Source organism: Danio rerio, chromosome 9, assembly GCF_052040795.2.
Source record: "Danio rerio strain M-AB ecotype USA chromosome 9, GRCz13ab, whole genome shotgun sequence".
NCBI lineage: Eukaryota > Metazoa > Chordata > Actinopteri > Cypriniformes > Danionidae > Danio > Danio rerio.
Genome location: NC_141029.1, coordinates 33403431 through 33427634, shown reverse-complemented (window position 1 = coordinate 33427634; position 24204 = coordinate 33403431). Strand labels below are relative to the sequence as shown.

Below are 24204 nucleotides of genomic sequence, written 5' to 3'. Positions count from 1 at the left end.
CATTTGAGGAAACCAATTGCAACAAGCCATTTAAGTGCAAAAACTAATTAATCCTAATGAGTACTGTGAACTTAATCCATTTGAGTTAAAAAAGCAATTTGAGCAGAGTAAAACCCAATAAATGAAGAGAACTCAAACCAACTGAGTACTCTACAACCCAATAAGTTAAGGCAACTCAAACTGTTTGAGGAAATCGATTGCTACAAACCATTTGAGTAAAAAAAAAACTAATCTATATGAGTACTTACTTCATTTAAGTTGAAGTAATGAGGTATTTAATTACAAACCTTTAACTTTTAGTATATTTTGAGTTAACTACACCCATCTTGTTTGATAAAGTTCACTGTTGGGTATTACATGTATCAATAGGCTAAAGAGAAGAGTTAAAATTTTAAAAGATACACACATATACACACATATACATACATACATACATACATACACACACACACACACACACACACACACACACACACACACACACACACACACACACACACACACACACACACACACACACACACACACACACACACACACACACACACACACACACACACACACATATATATATATATATATATATATATATATATATATATATATATATATATATATATAGCTGAAGGTAATGTGCTCCAAAGAAAGCTCTGTTTCATTTAGTTTTATTTAACCAGAATTTAGGAACAATTAGCAGAAGCTGAGCAGAGGACTTAAGGGATCTTTATGAAGAATGAAAACTTAAAAGTTCAGATTTATAGGCCGGGGTGAGTCAAAAGAGTCATGAAAAAGATTTTAACATTAATAAACCAATCAGAATATTAGAGTGATTTCTGAAAGAGTCCATAACAATGATGACTGGAAAAAAGCTTGCTGAAAAAACAAGACAATATATTAAAATATAAAACAGTTATTTAGTTCAATTTGTTTATTGATTTTTTAAATATTATTTGTTATTTTATAAATGCAATATTTTATAATAAAAAGTTTAAAAATACAGTAGAGTTCCCTAAGTTAACAATAACTAACATTCACTCACAATGAGCAATACATGTCAAACAGTATTAGTATTAATAGTTACAATTTAGCAATGACAACAAATCCATTTTTAATGTAGTTTTAAAACATAGTAACTTTTGATAATATGATCTATGTGTATGTGCATATACAGTGCTCAGCATAAGTGAGTTCACCCCATTTTAAAAATTAATATTTTTCTCCATTTCTCAGTGAATATAGGCAATGTATTTTGGTGCACTTAAACAAAACAGATTTATTAAGCAGATATATTTATTCAAATAATATTTTAGTCATCAAACATATTGAGAAATTAAAGGATAATACAATTAAATTCAAGCAAAATATCGCAGAAAATTATTACAGCATACAGAATTTCAAACAAAATGTTTGCTTCTCTAGATTTTTTCTCTTTTATAAATTTGTATTTAATATTTTTCTATAACATATAAATTTGGGTGTACTAGTTTTTGCACCTTATCCTAAGTTATTTTGTTAGATAAGCTCCAGATTTGGCTTTAATACTGACTAATCTAATGTACAGTATGCACAACTATAATATTGTATAGCTTCCTATTAACAATATGAACTGAAAAGAGATTTGTGAGGGGTGTACTCATATATGTTGAGAACTGTATAAGCAAAGTCCTCATATATTACTGATAGCACCTTCCTCACAAATCACTGACAGTATTGTTTCCACTTCGCAATACTTTCTTTGTTGTGAAACGTGATGAACGGTTTTCCCTAATCAACAGCAAAAGATATAAATGAGACTAGTCTGTCTTTGAGCTGTAAATTCTCATTTCCACTAAACACCTCATCAGAAGCATTCAACTGGCTTTTGTTTGCCGCACACACACACCTGGCTTCCTCTCCTTTAATTATTCACCAGCAGAGTGTCTGATCGCTAGCCAAGCCTGAAATATGACTGGCATAATCCAAAGGAAATCATACAGGCCTCAAACCAATTCAATTACTGAACAATCAAAGTAAAAAGGCCTCTAATTGCTCTAAAAGGGGGCTGAGAGAGCAGGCGGCCATTGAATGCTGACGGCATTCAGAACAGGACACAATGAGCAACTGCAGGGGGTGCTAAGCTCAAGCTAATAAAGATGGATTTACAAAAAGACTTGGAAACGACGGCTTCTTGCATGCTCTCTGATCTGTACTTCTTACAATTAAGACTTCTGAATGGAGGTGGTGTTTGTGCACCCCCTAACAATTTAAAAGCTCATTTTTATGTACATTCAAGGATTTGGTTTATACATAAACTGTATACCAAACAATACAATGCAATATGCTTTCTGACAAATGCAAAACTCCTCAAGAAGAAAAGTATGTTGCTTATAGGTTACAGTATAGCTCAGGAAGTTATCTTTTATATGAAACTCTTGTAACTTTAAAAAGGGTTTAAAAATGCTACAAAACCTTCACTGTAAAAGTAATGCTATAAAACAAATGTAAGGGTGAGCAGGGCACAAAGTAACACTTTTTGGTTTTGGCCCAATAATGAACAAAGATATGGGGTTAGACAAACCATTTGTTTTTACCAACAACACACAAGCCTTTTCTACAAATGAGCACTGAAAGTATGATCGCTGAATCTATGGTTTCTGTGCAGTATTGCCAAAAGTGCCAGCAGTAAGATTATTATTATTTACCCAACCTGCAGGGCAAGTTGTAACAGACAACTAAGGGTTGTTACAACTAAGGGTTAGTTGTAACATATGCTTATAAAGTCAAATTTCACACAATTAATGTAAATTCAGTTTACTTTAAATAGTATATTTCCTCAGTACTTAACTCATTGTTTTTTTAATTCTACATAGCACAGCATGTTTATTTGTTTATCTATTGGATGAACACATATGGATTTATTTGCATTATTGTCCATTATTATACAATGAATTTACTTGCAATATTAGCAATAAAATACAGAGATGGGAGTAAGTCACACATGTGCAGGTCACAAGCAAGTCTTGAGTCATAACCTTCAAGTCTCAAGCAAGTTGTCAATTTTTGTCAGACTCAAGTCAAGTCTAGTCACTGCTTATCTCAAGTCAAGTCGTTGTTTGTTCTATAAAGTCACTTTCAAGTCAATCAAATTTTTGCCAATTTTATTTTTACTGTTGCAATTTCTTTAGCATTTTATATTTACATTTAGAACTTTTGTTTTTGTATGTAATGCATAATAACATAATTTTGAGTCATTTAACTTAAGTCCAAGTCAAGTCTCAAGTCATGACAGTCAAGTTCAAGTCAAGTCGAGTCTTTTTTGGATATTTGTCAAGCAAGTCTGAAGTCCTAAATTTTGCAACTTAAGTCAAGTGGTGTGACTCGAGACCCCCATCTTTGATAAAATATATATTTTGTTCTATTAAAAAATATTTTCTACTAAAAAACATTTTTATAGATGTTACAGCCTGATCTCACGAGAAAACGTAAGTATTTTACGTTTTGCCAGTTTAGTGGCTAATTCGTACAAATTCGTACGAGTTCAGTCGTACACCTGACCCCACCCCTAACCCCAACCGTCATTGGGGGATAAGCAAATCATACTAAATTGTACGAATTAGATCGTACGAATTCATACGAATTAGCCACTAAATGAAAAAGTTACGAATTGCCGTGAGATTGTGTTGGATGTTACCAACATAACACTCAAAATTACAAAAATATTTTGTTAGTTTAGTTGGTGTCCGACAGTTTGTGGCTTATTGACACCCTGTTACAACTGCTGTGTTGTGTTTTCCCTCTGTGTGTTTTTTTTTTAAATCTTTCAAAATGGTTCCATCTTTTAGCCTAGAAGATAGCAATCACAACAATATAAGACTTCACTTACATACTTTTACAGATTTAAAAAAAAAAAAAAAATATATATATATATATATATATATATATTGAGTATAATAAAAAAATACTTTCCCAGAGATGGGTTGCGGCTGGAAAGTCATCCGCTGCGTAAAAATGTGCTGGATAAGTTGGTGGTTCATTCCGCTGTGGCGACCCTGGATTAATAAAGGGACTAAAGCCGAAAAGAAAATAAATGAATGAATGAAAAAATAAATTTATGCTGCAAAAATGATTTATCTTGTGCTTCTCATCCGAATTTCGCAAAACTTTTTCAATAATTGGCAGGAAGACGTCTGCCGACTCTGTGGTAAAAACCTCAGAAGCATGCCATGGTTAACCCTGATCAGATATCTTAAAACTCTGTTACATTTTACCCCATGTTACTTTGTGCCCTGCACTCCCCTACTAATCTTACGGCTCACACATTGAAAGAGTTGGAAAGCTAAGTGTTGTTTAATATTGAAAGATTGAATTTTAATAGCTGAATTTATGGCAGCAGAACAAAAATAAAATGACCTGAAAATTGCCTTTAGAATATAATAGATTGTATTTTTAAACAGAACTGAATATTTTAAAATGAATCCTGGAAGATGACTATGAAGTACTAAATTTAAGTATTTAAGAGAAATATTTTTAGTTAATATTAATATTCTCAGCTTAAACAATGGCTATGTTTAATTTCAGGACCTAAAAATATAAACCCTTGCAATTAGTCGTTAAAATACCAGCACTTGTTAATTAAATGCATTCATTTTTTCATTTAATAATTTCACATTGTTCGATTTTCATTTCAGTAAGCACAGTTTGGGACCCTGTGAAATAAATGTATTCAATAATTAATTAATTCATTCATTCATTCATTTTCTTTTCGGCTTAGTCCTTTTATTAATCTAGGGATCGCCACAGCGGAATGGACAGCCAACTTATCCAGCACATTTTGCCCTTCCAGTTGCAACCAATCTCTGGGAAACATCCACACACACACACACACACACACACACACACACACACACACACACACACTCTCAATTACACACACTGGACCACGCGAACACATGGAGAACATGCAAACTCCACATAGAAACGGCAACTGACCCAGCCGAGGCTCGTACCAGCGACCTTCTTGCTGTAAGGCGACAGCACTACCTACTGTGCCACTGCATCGCCTGAATGCATTCATTTAATATATATTTATTATTACAATATATATTGTATTTGCAGCTCATTGTGCTATCTCATCACAAAAAAAAATATAATGTATTATAAAATATTAATTAAAGTCACCTTATTTTTCTTCATTTTCTTCAAATAATGTCAGAGAACAGATCATTGTTTTCAAAGTGTAAAAAAAACTGAAAACACTAAAAGAAACTAGAAGCTACTCTATGGAAAATGCAACAGTTTTAATGAGTGTTTTCTGTATATGTCTGATTTCAAATGTAACATTGATCGCAATTAACTGCCAACTTATCTAGCATATGTTTTATGCAGCAGATGTTCCAGCTGCAACCCAGTATTGGAAAACACACATACACTCTTACATTCACACACAAATACACTACAGCTAATTAGGTTCATAAAATTCACCTACACTGCATGTGTTTGGACTTGTGGGGGAAACCGTAGCACCCAGAGGAAACTCACGCCAACAGGGAGAACATGCAAACTCAACACAGAAATGGCAACTGACCCAGCCACCATGCCACCCTCTTTTATTTAATTATTTTTATTTAATTGTATATTGTCTGGTTGGTCATGTAAATTACAGTACAAAAAAAGCTACAAACAATTGTAAACTAAAATATTTTGTAAGTGTACAGCTAATTTGTGCTACAATATATAGACAAACAGCTGATTTTTACAGCGCATCATTTTTAAAATTCTAGCTTTTTGCAGATGAAAAAATAGAGAACCAATCATCTTTTCCTTATTATTCAACGATCAAAGGCAGAGATTGCTAAAAACATTCTTGATTTTTCCTACCTTTGTAAAATTCCACCTCTGAATGAAATGTCGTGCAATATCTCTCGCAGCCTTTCCATGAACCATCACACCAATATCATGCCAGGGCATCCGTGGCGTTTTATACCTGTCAATAAAATCTTAAGCAGAGCAAAATAAACACCAAACAGCCTCTATAATTCATAACAACATTAGCCAAACCATTATGCAGAGATGACAGACAGGCCTTTTGAAGGAATCACAGTGTGGTCTTTCTCTTTCACCGTCTTTGTCAGTGCGCAACCGTCTTCGAGTATTTCACTACATTCATCTATCAGACTCCTCCATTCTCCTGCTGTGTCCTACCCAGTTGGCACTATGTGCGAAACCAGGACTTCACATTCACAAAGCAGAGATGCAAAAATGAAGTTATCTCCCTCTGGCAAGAGAATAGAGCTGGGAAAATAACCCCATACCGGCTACAGAATGGGATTATTGGAAACAACTTCTATGCCTTCTTTCCCTCACTCCTGGGCTGGAGAGATTGCTTTATTTGATGAATCTGACTTAAGATATCAAAGAATGTATAGTGCAGTTGTCATTTTTGTCTTTCTTGTTTGCTAGTTTGTTTGTTTTGTTTTTTTTTTGGTCTAAAGGCCTAAAGATTCACTGTTTCGAGAAACACAGAAATATGAACGCATCTTGATTTTTTTCCACTTTTTGTAATGCAAAATAATCAGCTGAGGTCTAAAAAGAAGATGCTGAGGTTGTTGGTTGTGATTTTGTAGACATACCATCAAAAGGCTTGTTGAGTTTGACCCAGTCTTTGAGGATGAAGTTGCAGTAGTCTTTGCCGTGCCAGAAGCGAGTCTCTCCGCAGAGTTCAGTACTGCCAATGTAACTTCTAAGGGAACTGGTCTCTAAAACACATTGACAGACACACAAAAACATTTCATAGATACAATGTTGTATCAATTCATATACAGTGCTCAGCATAATTGAGTAACCCCCATTTTGAAAATGAATATTTTTATCCATTTCTCAGTGAAAATTTAAACAAAACAGATTTATTAAACAGATATATTTATTAAAACTATATTTTAGTCACCAAACATGTTTAGAGATAGAAAGATAATACAATTAAATTCAAGCAAAATATTACAAACTACAACGTTTTAACAAAATTGTATATCTTTCAGTTTCTCTTGATTTTGCTATTTTTAAAAATGTTATTTAATATTTTTGTCAAACATATAAATTTGGGTTACCAATTATTGAACCATTATTGCAAGTTATTTTGTTAGATAAGCTCCAGATTTGGCTTTAGTACTGACTAATCTAATGTATATGCACAAATATAATATTGTAAAGCTTCCTATAGAAAATAATAATTTAAAAGAGAGACTTGTGAGGGGTGTAATTATATATATTGAGCACTGTATATGATATATCAGCTATTAAAGATTGTTTGCTTAGTGTGTTGTATTATAAACATAATGGACTCTTTTCACATTTCTTGGTTTCTCTGTAGTGGAAGTCATAGTTGGGTAAACTTAGAGCGCAGTGAATGGGAGAATACAACAATTATCATTTTTTACAATCACATTTGCTGAAATAATGAAAGAAAAACTTCATGATGGTGTCATGACTTTCAGAAAAAGAAACATAATGTGTGAGACTGATAACGGCAGCTAGAAGAGAGAACAATGTCAAATTTACTGTTCAGTGCTATAGACGCTGCATTCGAAACAACTCGATGTAATTAGATGCTTGCAGATGCAAAAATGTTGGTCCGTAAGTAAATACATATAAATGTACATAGTTTTTTTATCTAAATATTACAGATTTAAGATTATGATGACCATTAAATGTGTTATAACAATCTTGTGAATGTATGTGTTTGCTAGAGTTGTCAAAAATACCAGTTCTTTAGTATCAGGTGGATACATAATATTTAAAACAGTGTTTTTATTATCTGTCTCTCTGCAGTACCAGCAGTTCATTGTGCTTGGTCAGTCTGGAATCCATATGCTTGTAAATGTGGACAGCACAAAATGTTTACATGTATCAATAATATTGAGCAGTGTATACTTTTCTGTACATTGTGGCTAATGCAGTATAAAACAAGAGTAATTAACCCTCTGAGGTCGCCAGATCACGCCGGCGTGACCAGCATCTTTTTTTTTTTTCTTAATCACTGCAAAAGACACTAACGCCGTACTCACACTATGCTATCCGAAGAATACTCTGTTGATTTTAGTCACACAAATATGTGTTATACACCAATCTCTTAGGTGTCTACTTTTTTGTGTATACACACAATAACAACAAAAGTGTGTGCTTTTGCAAAATAAATAAAATAAACACTGTGGTTGTTTCTTTTGTCTCTCCGCGAACTGTTTTTAGAAACACATCACTAAAATGAACTGAAACTATGTGAAAACAAGACACACAGACATGAGACATATATCTATAGAAAGCTTAAAGTGTCTAAATTTAAATGCAGTAATCATGTAGGAATCAAACATTGTTTGATAAACTAATCAGTATGAAACTAACACTTACCAGAGGGGTTACCAGAGGGTGCGAATGAAAAATCAACCAGCAACCTCAGATCTTAAAAGGTTTATCAGTTATTATTGACAATCGATTTTCTTAAGAATAATATAAATGTTCATTTTACTTATGGAACTTATTTAATCTGTAGCCAATAAATGGTGGTTTAAGTTTTTATCATAACAAGACTGTTATAAAAAAAACAATAAATAAAGTGATGTGGCTGATCTAAAGTGAAATCGGCTTCATCTAAAAGGAAATTATACTGCTACTGGATCTGACTACTGGAATTTTGGTACAGCGACAGCTAGTGTATACTAACCATAAGGCAGAGGGAGACAATGATGCAGGCCGAGAGAGTAGGAATCACTGGAATGCAGAGACAAGCTCTTGGTGTAACATTCAAGAGTGAGAGGTGTCCTGGAATTAAGACTAGTCCTGCTGTAACGCTCTACAAACAGAACACGCATACACACAGTCTCTGTTAGACCTATTAGACAATTAATAAATTAATAAATTAGACAATTAATTCTAATTTATACAGGGTAATGTAAGATCTAATGTTTAACAATTGCACCACAACCAGCACACCAAAGTTAATGTTTAAGGGTTTATTTAGTTCTTACTAAATTCTTCTTACTGGACTCTGCAGCATCAAAGCTGTGGTGACTTTTCTCAGACGGTGTTCTTAGCAGCCTTTCTGTGGGTAGGGTGAGGCTGTTTTCTCTCTGATCCTCTTTAGGCATAGTCATCATAAAACTCGTACAGATCTCACTTGGATCCTCCATCGAGCCTGCATCTCCAGCTCTGCCTGCTCCTCCTTCTCCAATATGAATTTCTTCAACCACCACATTTAGTTTTACCTCCTCGCCCTCCTCCACGGTGGCAACTGACTGCTACAAAACAATACAGCCCATGAATGAAACACATATAAGACAGAAAAGACATGTTTTATGTCTTCATCTATCCTATTCATCTTATTTAGCATCCTAGTGATCTTTGTGTGCAGCAAAATTAAACTTCAGTTTCATATCTTCTTAAGGTCCAAATTGGTCATAACCCACTAAATATTTAAAAAAGATAATTTTAAAGGGTGGGTAATAATTCTGACTTCAACTGTAAATTATTTAACTTTACGTTTAAAATGACTCATAGGGCAGCACAGAGGCTCAGTGGTTAGCACTGTTGCCTTACAGCAAGAAGGTTGCTGGTTCAGGTCCCAGCTGGGCCAGGAGGCATTTTTGTGTGGACTTTACATGTTCTCCCAGTGTCTGTGTGGGTTTCGGGGTTTCCCCCACACTCCAAAGACATATTATACATATTAATAGACATATTAGTATAGGTGAATTGAGTAAATAAAATTAGCCTTAGCGATTGAGCTGGGTTGCAGCTACAAAACATATGCCAGAGTAATTGGCGGTTGATATTGCTTTGACACTATCTGAAGGATAGTGAGTGAGTGAAATGACTCATAAAGTTACATTTAATCAATTTCTAAATTAAATTTGAATTAAATTTAATTAAATTCTAAATTTAAGGCAATCCCTTACAGAGATGTCCCACAATTTCGACGTTAATTTGATGTGATCACGTGATCTCATTAAGATGTAAATTAGCACATGTAAAATTTCACTTCTGAAAACACAGTATAATCACATGGAAAACCCATGTAATAGAAATAGGTTGTTTAAATTTGTTCTTATTACTATTATTTATATATAAAAGTATGTTTGTATAAGAAGAAATTAAGAATTTAGATACAAAATCCCGTGTGTATATTCAGAAATATCACTTTTATGGCAAAGAATAAGACCTTTTCCAGGTCTTTAAAGTAAAACATCTCAACATAAACAAAGGAACCTGAGAGAAACGTAAATTTTCGATGGAAATTTCAGACGATTTGAACTCTTCGAATAATCTAAATTAAATTTTATATAATTAATTTTTATATTTTTTTTATAATTTAATTGTACATTTTCAGATGTTTTTTTTTATTTAAACTCTTAAAATGTTCTAAGTTAAAAATATTATTTTATTTAATATAATAAATTAGATCAAAGCATTTTAAATTAAATACATAATATTAAAAACAAACAATACTGAACTTGAGATACTTTATTTTTTCTTCAGAAATCAAATACAGCAAAAACATTTGGTTATTTGGTTCAGCACATTAATGTCCAACTTGACTCCTCCCATGCCAGCAACTCATAGTCATCACGACCAACCATTTGTACATTCACATGTGAAACTCGTGATCACATGATAAACTCATGTGACTTTTCTATGAAGAGTAGCAAATTTTGTACAACTGCACACACAATCAGTCACAGAGATACAACGTGAGGGTTAGCAAATGAAAAATAAAAACTTGGCTAAGGTTTTAAAGCGTACTTGGACGCTGATTTTATTTCCATGACTTCTTTGCTCTTAGATTTTACACATTTATAAAGTCTACAAAAAATACAAGAAAAATAACTGTTGCACAATCCAGGGACAAAGAACAAAGACAAACTTTTCACACCAATCCATTGAACAGTGAAAACTTCCGTTATCTACATGGCTGCCACATCTGGCTAGCTGTCAGCCTGTGATTCGTACTGTAGAGAGCGGTAATGGCCACCCGTGCAGCATCGGCCCAGGGAAGCTATGACTTAAACGATAGTGTAAGTGACTCCAGTCTGAGCGATGGTAAAATGCCCTCTGATGTGTGCGAGTTAATGGCTCATGGGGGATCATAGTGCCCTCGACTTGACAAATGGCAAATGTCAGAGCACTATTCTCCTGGTGGGCATAATTTTATTAAGTGCAAATATCACTGTGCTCCTTAGGAGACGTTTTGAAAGGTTAGACCAACAGCTGTAACAGTTTCATGTATATTAGCAAAGATTTTACAGTTGAGGAGCCCCGCATTGATAGATACAGTCACTCAAGCATGCTAAGAGAAGCCCCTTAGTAAATGCAATAAGTGCCGTCATCTGGGTTCAAATCATGTTTATTTAAAAGCTCAGACCCATATTTAATGACACAATGGCAGGCAGGTAGGCAGCAGGCCGGGAGAGGTGGCATATAGACGAAATCAAGCTCCCATTTAGTGGCCCCAGTCATTTGTTGACTCACTCATCCATGCAGGGCCTTTATGTTTAATGCAGCTCTCTGGGGGGAAGGAAAGGCCCAGCGAGAAGGACTGGAATTATCAACCGCAGGCCCTTCAAGGGTGCCCCAGATGCTCCGTAATTGCAATTTTACGTTGGCTCGTTGGAAAAAAAGAAAAGAATAAGAAGGCCGAGGCCCTGAATCGCCAGCCACAAAATCAATCCTAGTAAGTGTACAACTGAAATGCTGTCTGGACCACAGCATTGTTAGAATGGCCACAAAATATAAATTGCTACAATTGTAATTTAGCTTTGCTCCCAATGCTTTCAAGTAAGGATCGCAGACCAATGTGATTATTTCCTAACATGACAGAATCAAATAAACACATTGCAGTTCATTCATTCATTTTCCTTTGGCTTAGTCCATTATTTATCATGGGTTGCCACAGCGGAATGAACTGCCAATTCCAGCTTGTGTTTTACACAGCAGATGCCTTTCTAGCTGCAACTCAGTACTGGGAAACACTCATACACTGTCATATTCACACACACACACACACACACACACACACACACACACACACACACACACACACACACACACACACACTAAGACCAATTTGGTTCATCCAATTCACCTAGCGCATGTCTTTGTACTGTGGGGGGAAATGGAGTACCCAGAGAAAACCCACACTAACGTGGAGAACATGCAAACTCCACAGAAAATGCTGACTAAGCCAGCCCGGACTCGAACCAGTGACCTTCTTGCTGTCAGGTACCAGTGCTAACCACTGAGCCACCTCTATGTTGGACTTATACAGATGAATTTACATGGCTTTGAAGAGTAGATTGAAATAGAAGATGTTCTTGCGCCCCCATTGAGTCCCCCATTGAGGTCTTTGACAGATTTCAGAAACACCCAGTTGTCAATAGCAGGGCATTTTAAGAAACATTCAAAGCCACTCACGTTTACTAGGTTTATTCCTGTACAACACACTTCTGTGTAATATTATAATTTAGCTTTACAAATAAATGAATACTTTTATACAGCAGGTATGCAATTAATTGATAAAAAGGTATTGATAAAATCTTCAAATTTCTATTTCAAATAAAGGATGGTCTTTTGAACTCTCCATTAATTTAGGAAATGCACCATAATATCCACAATTATTAATCAGCACTAACACTCTTAGAACTGACTATGATAAGAAATGTCTCATGAATCCTTTAGTATCATATTAGAAAGATTTCTGAATAATCATGTGACACTGAAGATTGGTGGAACTGCATTAGTACTGTGAAAATTTAGCTTTGCTATCAAAGGAATATAATGGGTAACACTTTATTTTGATGGTCCATTTTAGTATTATCAGACTATTTGCTTAATATCTGTTGATACTGCTACTCTAACAGACATTTAACTGACTATAAGAAACTTTGCAAGAACATATCACCTTACACTAACTAACCCTAACCTAACAGTCTACTTATAATCTAATGAGAATTAGTCGGCATGTAGAAGAGATGTAACTTAAATTCAACAAACGGACCATCAAAATAAAGTGTGACCATATAATAAGTACCTTCTAAACAGTAGTACAATAATAGATCAGAATGACTGAGATTTATAATTGTACGGATTACATTAATGATGATGTTACCTTAGAAAGTGCAACAGGTAATAGTGGTCTTACATGAGTGAGGCTGGGGGAAATAGCAGGACTTTGCTGAGGGCTTCTTCTCACACTTCCCACATCAGCCAGTCTGTGTTGGTAGTCGTCCCATCTTCCGTAAGCCAAATCAATCCCTCCCAGGAAGGCTAGTGACTGGTCAATCACCACCGACTTCTCATGGTGAGCCCAAAGCAATGCAGTGGAGGGCATGTGATCAGGGTGTCGGATGACCTGTTAATCAATACAGATGGCCAGCTTGTCAGGTGTCTTTTCTCAACTGCACGAGACACAGGGAAATTCTGGTCAGTAGGATTAGTATTTAAATTGTATTATTACTATAATGATTACTAAATCAATCAATCAATTCTTTACTATTTAATCAATCATTCCTATCACATCCTTTCATTATATAAACCATAGACTATAAAAATAGATGGACATTATATATCCATATCATTCCAATGATGGAAACCATTTTTGGGAAAAGTGTTAATAGATTTTTTTTTAAGTTTGGTTTACATCTTGACAAATGTGAGGAACATTTCATATAAACCCTGACGAAATTGATAAACGTAACTTCTTTTCTCATTTGTCCAAATTTCCTCAAAATCATCTAAAAAAAAATACAGCGGGCCCTCTGCCAAAAATAAAACCATGATGTAGATGGTGTCAACCTTTGTGCAAAACAGCTGCGTCTTCACCAGCTTTGGCAAACCCTCCAGAGGACACCGCCCCTGGCAGGTGTTTCTACACCAGCAGGGCCCAGGAATACCTCCACCCAGCTGCTTCACCGCACACGTCCTTGGGGTGTAGATCCCAAGCCACTTCCCAGTGTCACTCCTCTGCCCAGACTCAACCAGCTCTCCAATAAGATAATGTGACGGCGCGTCAATCACGCACCGGCCAGGGGCGCTGCGATGATGAATACCACAACGCTATGGTGCCACGCGAGCTCCAGGGAAGCAGCCTCAGGCTCTCCGGGAGACAATCTGCAAGGAAGAACCCGACCATCTCCAGACACAATCCGTAGGGTTCCCAACAGAGTGATCCCCCTTATTCTATGAGCGAGGATTTTGGCAATGTCCAAACATGATCTAAGTAACATGCTACTCCTGTGTCCTGAGGTAGTGTGCAAGCTGAGTGCTCTCAGGTTTTCTATGATTTGTTTTGATTGAACCTTAGTTCTTGGAGAGATGTGGATAGACGCAAGAGTGAGAAGCTGATACGAAGGGACGGATCCCCTCTGTAATACTGTCATTTCTGGACAAGAATCTGCTTGTGATAATGTTTGACATTCTGATCAGCTCACCCTGATGTTAGAGTGAAGTCCCATCAGGGTCTTCTTTGTGTACTCGCTGTTGAGTCCCATCACCACCTCCACTTCTTTGTAGAGCTGGACAAAGATCTTCACTCCTTGTTCCTGAGTTTACACAAAACATTTTAACTGGATGAACCATGAGGTTTAACATAAAAAAACAGATGTGCGAGAAGTAGAATGAAGCTGGCAGAAGTCCAGACTTGAGCAGGTGTTCAGACTCACTGCTTTACGCTTGAGGACGTGGTCTAATCTCCACATGTTACCATCTACCACCGGCCGTTTGAGGAAGATTTCTGGGCTTAACCTAAAAGCATTATCAAAACACGTCATGCTTTGACAACTTCTAGTCAATGTTCATTCTTTATTTCTGTTGTATGAGGAAATAGTTCATTTAAAACTTCTGTAATTAATTCTGCCTTGTTTTGTACCAAACATATGGCTTTTTTTACTATCTCAAACACAAAAGATGATATTTTTGGACAACATTCTCGCAACTCTTTTCAGAGGCTTGGTTTAGTAGCTTCCCTGCAGGCACAGGACGTCAACATGACATCATATTGATGTTGTACCAAAATGTACCACAAAGTCGTGGGGACGTTGGATTTTGTTGAAATCCAACAAATCCAACCAAAATCGGGTTGATGTCAGAACCCAAAGTCAAGCCGATGTCAATGTTCAATGCCCAACCTAAAATCAACTTAAAATCAACGTCTAATCATGTTACCTTGACACCTTCATGTTGTGTGGATGTAATCACTATGACATCTTTCAGACGCTGGGTTTTGGTCACTTTCCAACACAACCTAAAATCAACCAAATATCAACATAATTTGACGTCGTAATAGGACATTAAATTAATCGCTTGGATGCTGGCTAGACAGTGAATTTTGGTCACCTGACGTCATGATCTAAATCTACCCTAATATAAACGTCTTGATGATGTTGTGTGCCTGCTGAGTTTATTTTGATATATAATATGGTCCTATATTTCTAGCTAAAAAAAATATTCTGGAAGTGGTTGGTAGGGAAAGAGTTAAAATTATTAGCTAAAAACAATCAATTATGTATTCTTTCTGAACCTTCTCCTATTGAAAAGAAACAGCTATCACATTGCAATAACAGAAAAAAATACATTGTTACATAAAAAGAAATGAGCAATCACAGAATGAAATCTAGGTACATGTGGAGTAATTGATGCTGATTCTTATCTGTACCACCAGGCTGTGATGAAGATTTCCTCCTTTGCTCCTTCCAGGGCATCAGCTATGGCATCGAAGTATCCCGCTGCGTTGACAAACCTTCAAAAGGAGCACAGGGCGCTTCATTTAAGAACTGTGTCAGGGCACATCACAGAGATTTAACAGAAAATGTTCTGGTAAGTGTTGCGCACATGTCGACATAAAAAAAGGATAAGGACCAAGCTGAACTTCTGAGATAGAAGTAATACTTGAAATTTAAAATAGTACACTTTCAAATATATTAACAAAAAAGTAAGTTATTTCCTTTATTGACCTTATCCTTTAATGCAGAGGTGTGCTTGTTTTTGTGGTTTTTTTAGAGCTTCCGATTCAGTTGCCTATGGGAGAAATGATTATAAACGGTAGAAAACGGTCAAACTAATTGTTCTACAAGCAAGTGCTTGCATGACTATACAGACAAAGTAGAATAATATGATAAGAAAACATCAGTTTACAACATCAAGCAGCAAAACGAGCTATTTTTAACATCTAAAAACTAATGGAAGTGAATGAGGTGGGAAATCTTGAGCCAAAAAGATTCAAACGCCGGCGTCTGCTCATATGTGAAGAATAAGGTGAATAGTTTTAACTGGAGCTAGTTAGAACATGGCTTAATGATTACTATGACAGCAAAACTTCTCACCATTTTGCTGTAGTGTTTTCTCTAACAGGTGTGAAAGACCCATGGCGGTTTTCCCTTAGAAAATCCTGTCCAAACATCTGAGAAAAGTCATCTATGGAGTGTCCCCACCAACGAGCCTGTCTATATGTGGAGCACTTGATAGTAAGCGCCCTGTGAAGAAAAATGTTGGTTGATACTTTTGTCAGCAAACAAATAAATAGGAATACATGCATAAATATACACTATATATTGTAATAATAACTATTATTTTCTTGTAAATAACAAACTGATTAATTTATTGTCTAGTGCAGGGATGCCCAAACTTTTTTCCTATAAAGGGCCAAAAAACAACAATAAAGTTTTAAGCAAAAACATAAACAATTCCATTTATAACACAATGGAGTTCAATGCTGAACACAGCTGCACCTGCCTTTACTTTGATATGCTCGTGGATGTCAGATGTACTGTACGTCAAGTGACAGTATTTATATTTTAAAAGTCTGATTCATTTACATTTAACTGAATCATTTAACTTCAGTTCGGTTTTTGTAGCTCAGCAATAAAACTAAGAAACATAAGATTACGTTAAATTCAAAACTCAAAGTGACCATTTCTGTCAAAGCCATTCGCCCCAAACAGCAACACTTTTGCTGGTTAAAAATATTTTTTAAATGATATTTTCTTAAAAGCAAAGTTCAACAATAAAGATGCCCATCGAAAAGCAGCACGTCTGACAACTGTGTTCACGTGAGCAAAAGAAGGCAGATGAATGAGGAATGAGAGGATGATTACAAGCATGGAGAGACTCTCAGTCACTGATGAGGGCTTTAGTATCACGTGTTGATGCTTGCACACTTTCATTTCTTGTGGGAATCTAGCAACTGTGCCTGGAAACGCAACTGATGCAATCAGTTCCCTTTGAAATAAATTGGATTCCCATTGAATTATATAGTGAACTGGTGATCTGGGACCTTTTGCAAGGACAGACTACTGTGTAATTTATATATATATAATTTTTTATCTTTTTTTTTTCAATTTTTTTTTTTTTTTTACGAAAAGTTTTGTTGAATAAAAAGTGTATGTATATAACTATATTTCCTTTATTTTTGGTGTGGCTAGAAAAAAAAAATGTAAATCCTTAGGGAGCTCTGACAAGTCTTGTAAAAACAAGAGCTAATGCAATGCAATGCTATGAAACCACAACATATTTGCTCATGTTGATTGAGCAAGGTTATACACAACATACAAAAAGTGAAATGAATGAGGATTTGTGGACATATTGCAAAATCTAAATTAATTAATTTCAGCATGCCAAAATCAAATGTATGCATGTAAGTATATATTTTCCTGTCAACAAAATTGTGGCTAGTGAAATGGGGAGTGGCTAGTAATTTTGAAAAACTATTAGCCATAGTGGCTGGTGATCTAAAAAGTTAATATCAATCCCTGATTGTCAGACTGATATCTGCAAAAAAGGGTCAATTGGGATTTCTAAAAAAATTAAAATAAAGCCATATTTTTGAGATGTAAACTAAGAATTGCGAGATGCACTGTACATTTACAAATGTGACATAGAAAAATATATCAAATTCTGAGTTTATATTTTGGAACATTAAGATAAAATAAAACATTTTTAAAAAGTTAAAATTGTAAAATATAAACCTAGATCCCTGATGAAAAAAGGTCAGAATTGTGAAATTAAAAATGGCTTCGAAAGATTTAAGCAAAACACCAAAAAGTATATAAATATAAACATTTCTGAAAGCATGTTGACTATTTATACAATACAGCACACTTTTTGTACTCGATATTGCATCGCATGACCAAATATCAGCAATATAAATCACATTTATTTCAACCTGCCTGCAAAGATTCTCAATCGTGACTCCATGCCTGACTCCGGTCTCCAGGGCCCCTATTTTGATGTGAAATCCCTTATCGTATAGAATCACAGTGCCTACTTGGCCATCCTCTGGCCTCATGTAGAGAACAAAGGAGTCTTTTACCACCAGCCATCTGAAACATGAAGCAGTCACCACATGAGAGCTGAAACAAGGGGGAGAGCCATTCTATCAGCTGTGGGAAAACATCATAATAACCTAAATAAGTAAACAAGCGCAACAGAAGACATGCCATGACCCAAAAGCTCAGCAAGGCCGCAATCCGAGGAGCAAAATTCAATTGGGCTCAAATCTTCCAGTGTTTGCTTTTAAGAGCCATGTGAATTATGTAAGTGTAATGTTACTGTAGCTGCTTGTCAAAGAAAAAACAATAACACAGATGAAGATAGTTTGACATCAGCATCTGTTATTCAGCTATATTGATTTCAGGGCTTGGTGTCTTCACTTGTGAAATCGCACACTTCTGATTGAAGTTTTTTCTCAGAAAGATAGTGTTATGGCCTTACAGTGTGAACATGGTTGAAAAATAAAAGTTTAGTTTTCAACATACAGTTGAAGTCAGAATTATTAGCCCCCTTTGCTTTTTTTCTTTAACAAATATTTTCCAAATGATGTTTAACAGAGTAAGGAAATTTTCACAGTATGTCTGATAATATTTTTTCTTCTGGTGAAAGTATTTTTTGTTTTGTTTTGGCTAGAATAAAAGCATTTTTATTTTTTTTAAACACATTTAAAGTCAAAATTATTAACCCCTTTAAGCTATACATTTCTTGATAGTCTATAGAACAAACCATCGTTATACAATAACTTGCCTAATTACCCTAACCTGCCTAGTTACATAATTAACCTAGTTAAGCCTTTAAATGTTACTTTAAGCTGTATAGAAGTCTCTTAAAAATATCTATAGTCAAATATTATTTACTCATGGTAAAGATAAAATAAATCAGTTATTACAAATTAGTTATTAAATCTATTATGTTTATAAATGTGTTGAAGAAATCATCTCTCCGTTAAAAAGAAAATGGAAGAAAAAATAAACAGCGGGGCTACTAATTCAGGGGGACTAATAATTCTGACTTCAACTGCATAAGTTCCTAAATAGAGGATTTTCAGGAACTGCTCTCACCTTTTGGACCAGCGGTAACAGACGCTGTTGGATCCGCACCAGTAACACACAGGGAATGTGTTTCCTCCTGATTTCTTGAAGATTAGACCTTCACTTTTGTCAATGCAAATCAACAATTACAAATCAAGCCAAGAAATTGTTGATGTATTGCTAAAGTGTTATTGTACTATATGTGCATTCTTACATTCCTTTAGGTCCTAAATCCTGGATGAATGAAATCTGGCTCACTTCCAGAAATTCAAGCTGAAATTAAATTAAATTAGCCTTATTAACACCAAACCGGCTTTAGGGCAAACATGCATATGAACTATACACCAGTAACTATCACATTTGCTCATCCTTTTCCCGTTTAAACATGCTTCTTTGAAACATTTCAGCTATGGAGACTAAAATTAAGCACAAATTGGCATCTCATTTGTACAGTCCAGTTCTACCTTAATAATTAGTCAGGAAAGTGTAAGGTGAAAACTGAAGTGGGGGCGAATGTTTCCGGGTACAGGTACTCTTTAATTAGCCCTGCAAACGAATGCTAATTATGTGACTGTCAGAAAATTAGCCTGTGAAGCGCTGAGCTAAGTGTGGAATCACCTCTCAGAGGCCTTCTCTACAAAAGAGCTTGTTTTAATGAGTGGGGACACAGCAGGTAGAGTTCCTTCCAGAACCTTCATCCTGACATCATGTGACACAGTGGTAACTGAACAATTCTCATTTTCATGCTAGACAATAGCACTGCGCCTACAGATGAGATTAGTACCATTTTTAGGTCAAATGTTGTTATTCTGTATATCATTATGCTTGCATTATACACTAACAAAAAGTACAATAGTATATGCTGCTAGTATGCAAATTGATTTTGTTTTATGTTAATTTTTTTAATAGAAAGTTATCTTTGTTGAATTTTTTTGAATGAAAATGTGTCAGAGCCTTCTGTTACATTACTGAATGCTATTTTCACATGCAATTGATGTACAGATAAACTGCTTTTATCTGAGTGATGTAGTAAGGGTGTGAATATTTCAGCACACACTTATTTTTGTACATTCAGTTTAAAAGCTTTGAATCAAGTACAATGTATCATTCAAACAAACGTGTAGGTGAAATTACATTGTTCTTGCTTCGTTCATTTTATAAATGCATGAGTGAGGTTTTAATGTGTATTTACTGTAACACCGCTGCTCAGGTAATGTTGAAGGAACGACCCATTTCAGAGATGGAAAAACATATTATCAAAAACAGAAATATGTAAATGTTCATTTATTTAATATTATGTTGGTAAGACCCTATTTTGATGGTCCCTATTGCACATTTTGTTGACTAAAAGTTACATTAGCATTACAACTACATGGCAATACATACTGTAATACAAACTGATATAACTAACCTAACCTAAACTCAACCTAATAGTCTACAAAATGTGTTAAAGGGACCAACAAAATTTAAGCGATTTTATTGTTTAATATTAAGATTAGACTAAATGCTCTAACATTTGACTCCACTGAAACTGGCAAGAAAAAATATTTCATATATGACTTACTGTTGCAGGATGTGTTCTGTATAAAGGCTTTTTCAAGACATTCCTCAGATAGTCTTCCAGCTGCATCTGTTGAAATTAAAAAACTGCAACATCAGAGAAAGAAAGGTAAAATATACAAATGTTTTATCATTTTTAATTTTAGGCAACTTAATCTAATGTAATCTATTATTGTAAACAGAGAACTAGAATACTCTAAGAATCTAATTAAAATAGAAAGGTTTGAGTTTTTAGTAAAATTTTATGATTTGTATTATTCTATAAAATATTGTCATGTAGAGCAAATAAAGCAAAAATGATAGCTGGTAAAAATCAATAACCAACCAAATATTGAGTTATTAACTCTGAAGTTTAAAATTGTGGCATTGCGTTTTCTAAAAATAAATATAAACATGTCTGAAAACAAGAGGTACATTGTGTAAACATGCACATTTAATATACATGCATACTGTATATATGTGTTCAAATAATTAAACAATAAATTAAAATTAAAAAAAAAGTCACTTTTCTGCTGATGAGCTGTTCCTCTCTGACGAGGGCATCAGGTCTTCTTGGTAATGTTGGGATGCGTTCTCCGTGAAACCTCTTGCGGCCTTTGAATGACCTCCTATTGACAGAGTGACTGTCAAAAACAGGAAAGCTGACTGTCAATATTTTACCAGATTTGAGTTGTGCGTTCATAAGAGCACCTCTGATTTGATTAACTGTGAGTTAACAGTGCAGCGAGGCTGAGAAAACAGTTTTTCGCAGGGTTCAGGGGCGCTAACGAGAATACATCTGGGACAAATTGAGTACACCCAACTGAAAAATGAAAACATTTAGCGGCCCAAAAACCAATGGGCCGGACTGTGTTTTCAACACAAGTTTTGTATTTGTGAATGAATGTGTGCATATAGAGATGAAACTAGTACAGTGCATCTTACATTCGGCTTGGTAGAGGGATTTTTAACAGGGCTCGGAATTTTAGTAGCTCCTGGTGAAGTGCCTGAAAGTGCTTAAAACGACGCTTTATTTTCCACTTGAAGTCTCCATGGCTCAGCTCCACAGTGTACAAGTTGGGATTCAGCACCTTGGGAGGATCATTTCAACAAACAAGAACTTACTCAATATGATTGCAAATTCAGTTGAAATCACAATTGACAGACCAAAATTATTTTTTTAAATGTTTACAAATCAGTGATTAACAGAGCAAGGATTTTTTTTAACAGTATTTCCTATAATAATTTTTCTTCAGGAAAAAACGTCTTTTTTTATGTCGGCTACAATAAAAGCAGTTTTCAAAAAATAAAAAATAAAACTTGCTAAAAAGAACTTGCCTAATTACCCTAACTTGTCAAATTAACCTAGTTAAACAGAGATTGGGAAAAAAATAGAGCAAGTGGGGGGTGGGGGGGGGGGGGGGGGGGGGTTGGTCTAATAATTCAGGAGCCTCCTCCAGTCTGCCTCTTTAATTTCTCTTTACTTTACTTTTACTCTTTACTTTACTCCTTTACTTTGTGGAAAGAAAATGGTGATGTACACATTCTAATGAAGATATCCATTAGCCTACATATTTAATTTATAGTTTGTTAACCAAAGATTTGTTTCAACTACTTCTATAAATTAATAGTAAATAGCAAACTGCTATGAATATACCTAAAATGTCCCCAGAGATGAGACATGGAGGTACTGTAGTTGTTTTTATCTCAAAAATAGCATTGTGCCAATAATACGTGAAAATTAATGTTGCGCTGGTCTGAATAGCAACAAATTGCACCAAACAAGTCTTGTGCCTTATTGTGCCAGGTGTATAATAGAGTCCTAAGACTTCAACGGTATAAAAATAGTTTATTAAAAAAACTTTTCCTTCAGTCAAAATATTCATTTTTAAATATATTTTTATTACCCTTGAAGATGTGAATCGCTCCACTTCTGTCACTTGCACCAGAATCGGCACTTCTTCAAGAAATATGACACCTTCCAGGGACTTGAACGGAAGAAAATTGTATATTGCTTGAAAGGATATGTTCCTTGATTCTGGAAAAATAATCACAACATTGAAATGTTACAGTGAGCGTACTGATTTTATCTCGAGCAATGATTACATGAGCTGGTTGAGATCAATAAGAAAACATGGACACACCTTGATGCTGTGCTGTGGTAATCATTCGGACTCATGTTGGCCTTGTATTTTAAAATGGTTGATAACATCATAGCAATCTAAAAGTACAGCTACTTTAGAAATAGTTTGTTTGGCTTTTCATCTTTTGAAGTTGTGCAGTAATGGCATGGAGAGGCTCCATTTGATTGTCAGCAGGACAGCGATTGAAGACTCCAGCTGGAGGTGTATAGTACGCTGTGTGCTTTAGAGTTTCTGAAGGCTAAATCTGCTCTGCATCAGATAATGATTTTAGTAAGTAGGTGCTTTTACCTGCTGAAATTAACATATTTGTTCCTTGAAATATTAATGAATGTGCACGGCTTTGGAAGCTAGCATTCTTTGAATACAGCACAAAAGATAGTCCAAAATCTTTTCTCTTTTTTAAACATCAGGAATAAAATTGATCTTCAACTTCGGGAGGTTAAAATAAATATTATATGAGGTGGATTTTCTTTTTTTATTTATATGAGGTTTGCAATTTTTGCAATACTGTTACCAAAATCTGACATGTGTAAATACAGTATTTACAAAAATACATTTACTATCTAGCAATGAATCGTAAATAAACATTGAAATGTATAGACCATTTTGAGGGGTGTAAACAAAAACAATGGCCCATTCGTATTTCCTGTTTTACGTTTTTAATTCCTATAGCTTCTGTGAATCCAAAAAAAACACATATTGATAAATAATGTAATGATAGCTGTTTTAAGATTAAGTTATAATTGAATTGCCTCTTGTTAAAGTTAGGAATAGTTTGATAACAAGCAGGGAATGTTCATGGACCAATGACATGATCACATTGAAATGGTCTACAGTATACTGTATATAGTCAAAGTCAAAGTCAAAGTCAGCTTTATTGTCAATTCAGCCACATGTACAAGACATACAGAGAATCGAAATTGCGTTACTCTCAGACCCAAGGTGCTTAACATTAATATAAAATATATATATAAAAAATAGTAGGGTTTAAGAAAAAAAGAAAATTTAGAAAATTTACAGTATATACACATTGCACATAAATGTAGTCTAAGAAATATACATATGTAATAAAAAAATTGTAAACAATACAGTGACATTAAGGGCATATAGCAATGAGTGCAAAGTAAACCAGAGTTGTGCAGATAAAAAACAGTATAGTGCAAAAGAACTTGTAAACATGATCATTGTGATAAAGTGACAGTGACATA

The 24204-nt window shown here is 34.9% G+C and overlaps 2 protein-coding genes across 23 annotated transcripts in view; both read right to left on the bottom strand.

Annotated features, from left to right (window-relative positions):
* The window catches only part of clybl (citrate lyase beta like), a 760714-nt gene that overhangs the window by 365319 nt on the left and 371191 nt on the right, over positions 1–24204 (bottom strand). The gene's annotated exons all lie outside the window — the stretch shown is intronic.
* The window catches only part of si:ch211-168k14.2, a 241539-nt gene that overhangs the window by 25750 nt on the left and 191585 nt on the right, over positions 1–24204 (bottom strand). For 10 of the 22 annotated variants that reach the window (XR_015499478.1, XR_015499473.1, XR_015499475.1 and 7 more), the window contains 16 exons: positions 22760–22890; positions 21798–21943; positions 21379–21496; positions 20878–20943; positions 19528–19586; positions 19344–19436; positions 18180–18332; positions 16338–16487; positions 15671–15754; positions 14679–14760; positions 14448–14558; positions 13160–13369; positions 9011–9266; positions 8693–8821; positions 6609–6734; positions 5857–5975 (listed from right to left, as the gene is read on the bottom strand). Coding sequence is in view for 6 of the 22 variants with exons in the window: in XM_087267919.1 (XP_087124045.1) it covers positions 5857–5975; positions 6609–6734; positions 8693–8821; positions 9011–9266; positions 13160–13369; positions 14448–14558; positions 14679–14760; positions 15671–15754; positions 16338–16487; positions 18180–18332; positions 19344–19436; positions 19528–19586; positions 20878–20943; positions 21379–21496; positions 21798–21943; positions 22760–22890 (2033 nt within the window). In the remaining 16 variants the exon portion in view is untranslated. Of the gene's footprint in view, positions 1–5856; positions 5976–6608; positions 6735–8692; positions 8822–9010; positions 9267–13159; positions 13370–14447; positions 14559–14678; positions 14761–15180; positions 15260–15636; positions 15755–16337; positions 16488–18179; positions 18333–19343; positions 19437–19527; positions 19587–20877; positions 20944–21378; positions 21497–21797; positions 21944–22759; positions 22891–24204 lie in introns of all 22 variants that reach the window. The other 12 variants (XR_015499479.1, XR_015499474.1, XR_015499482.1 and 9 more) reach the window with 6 other exon arrangements.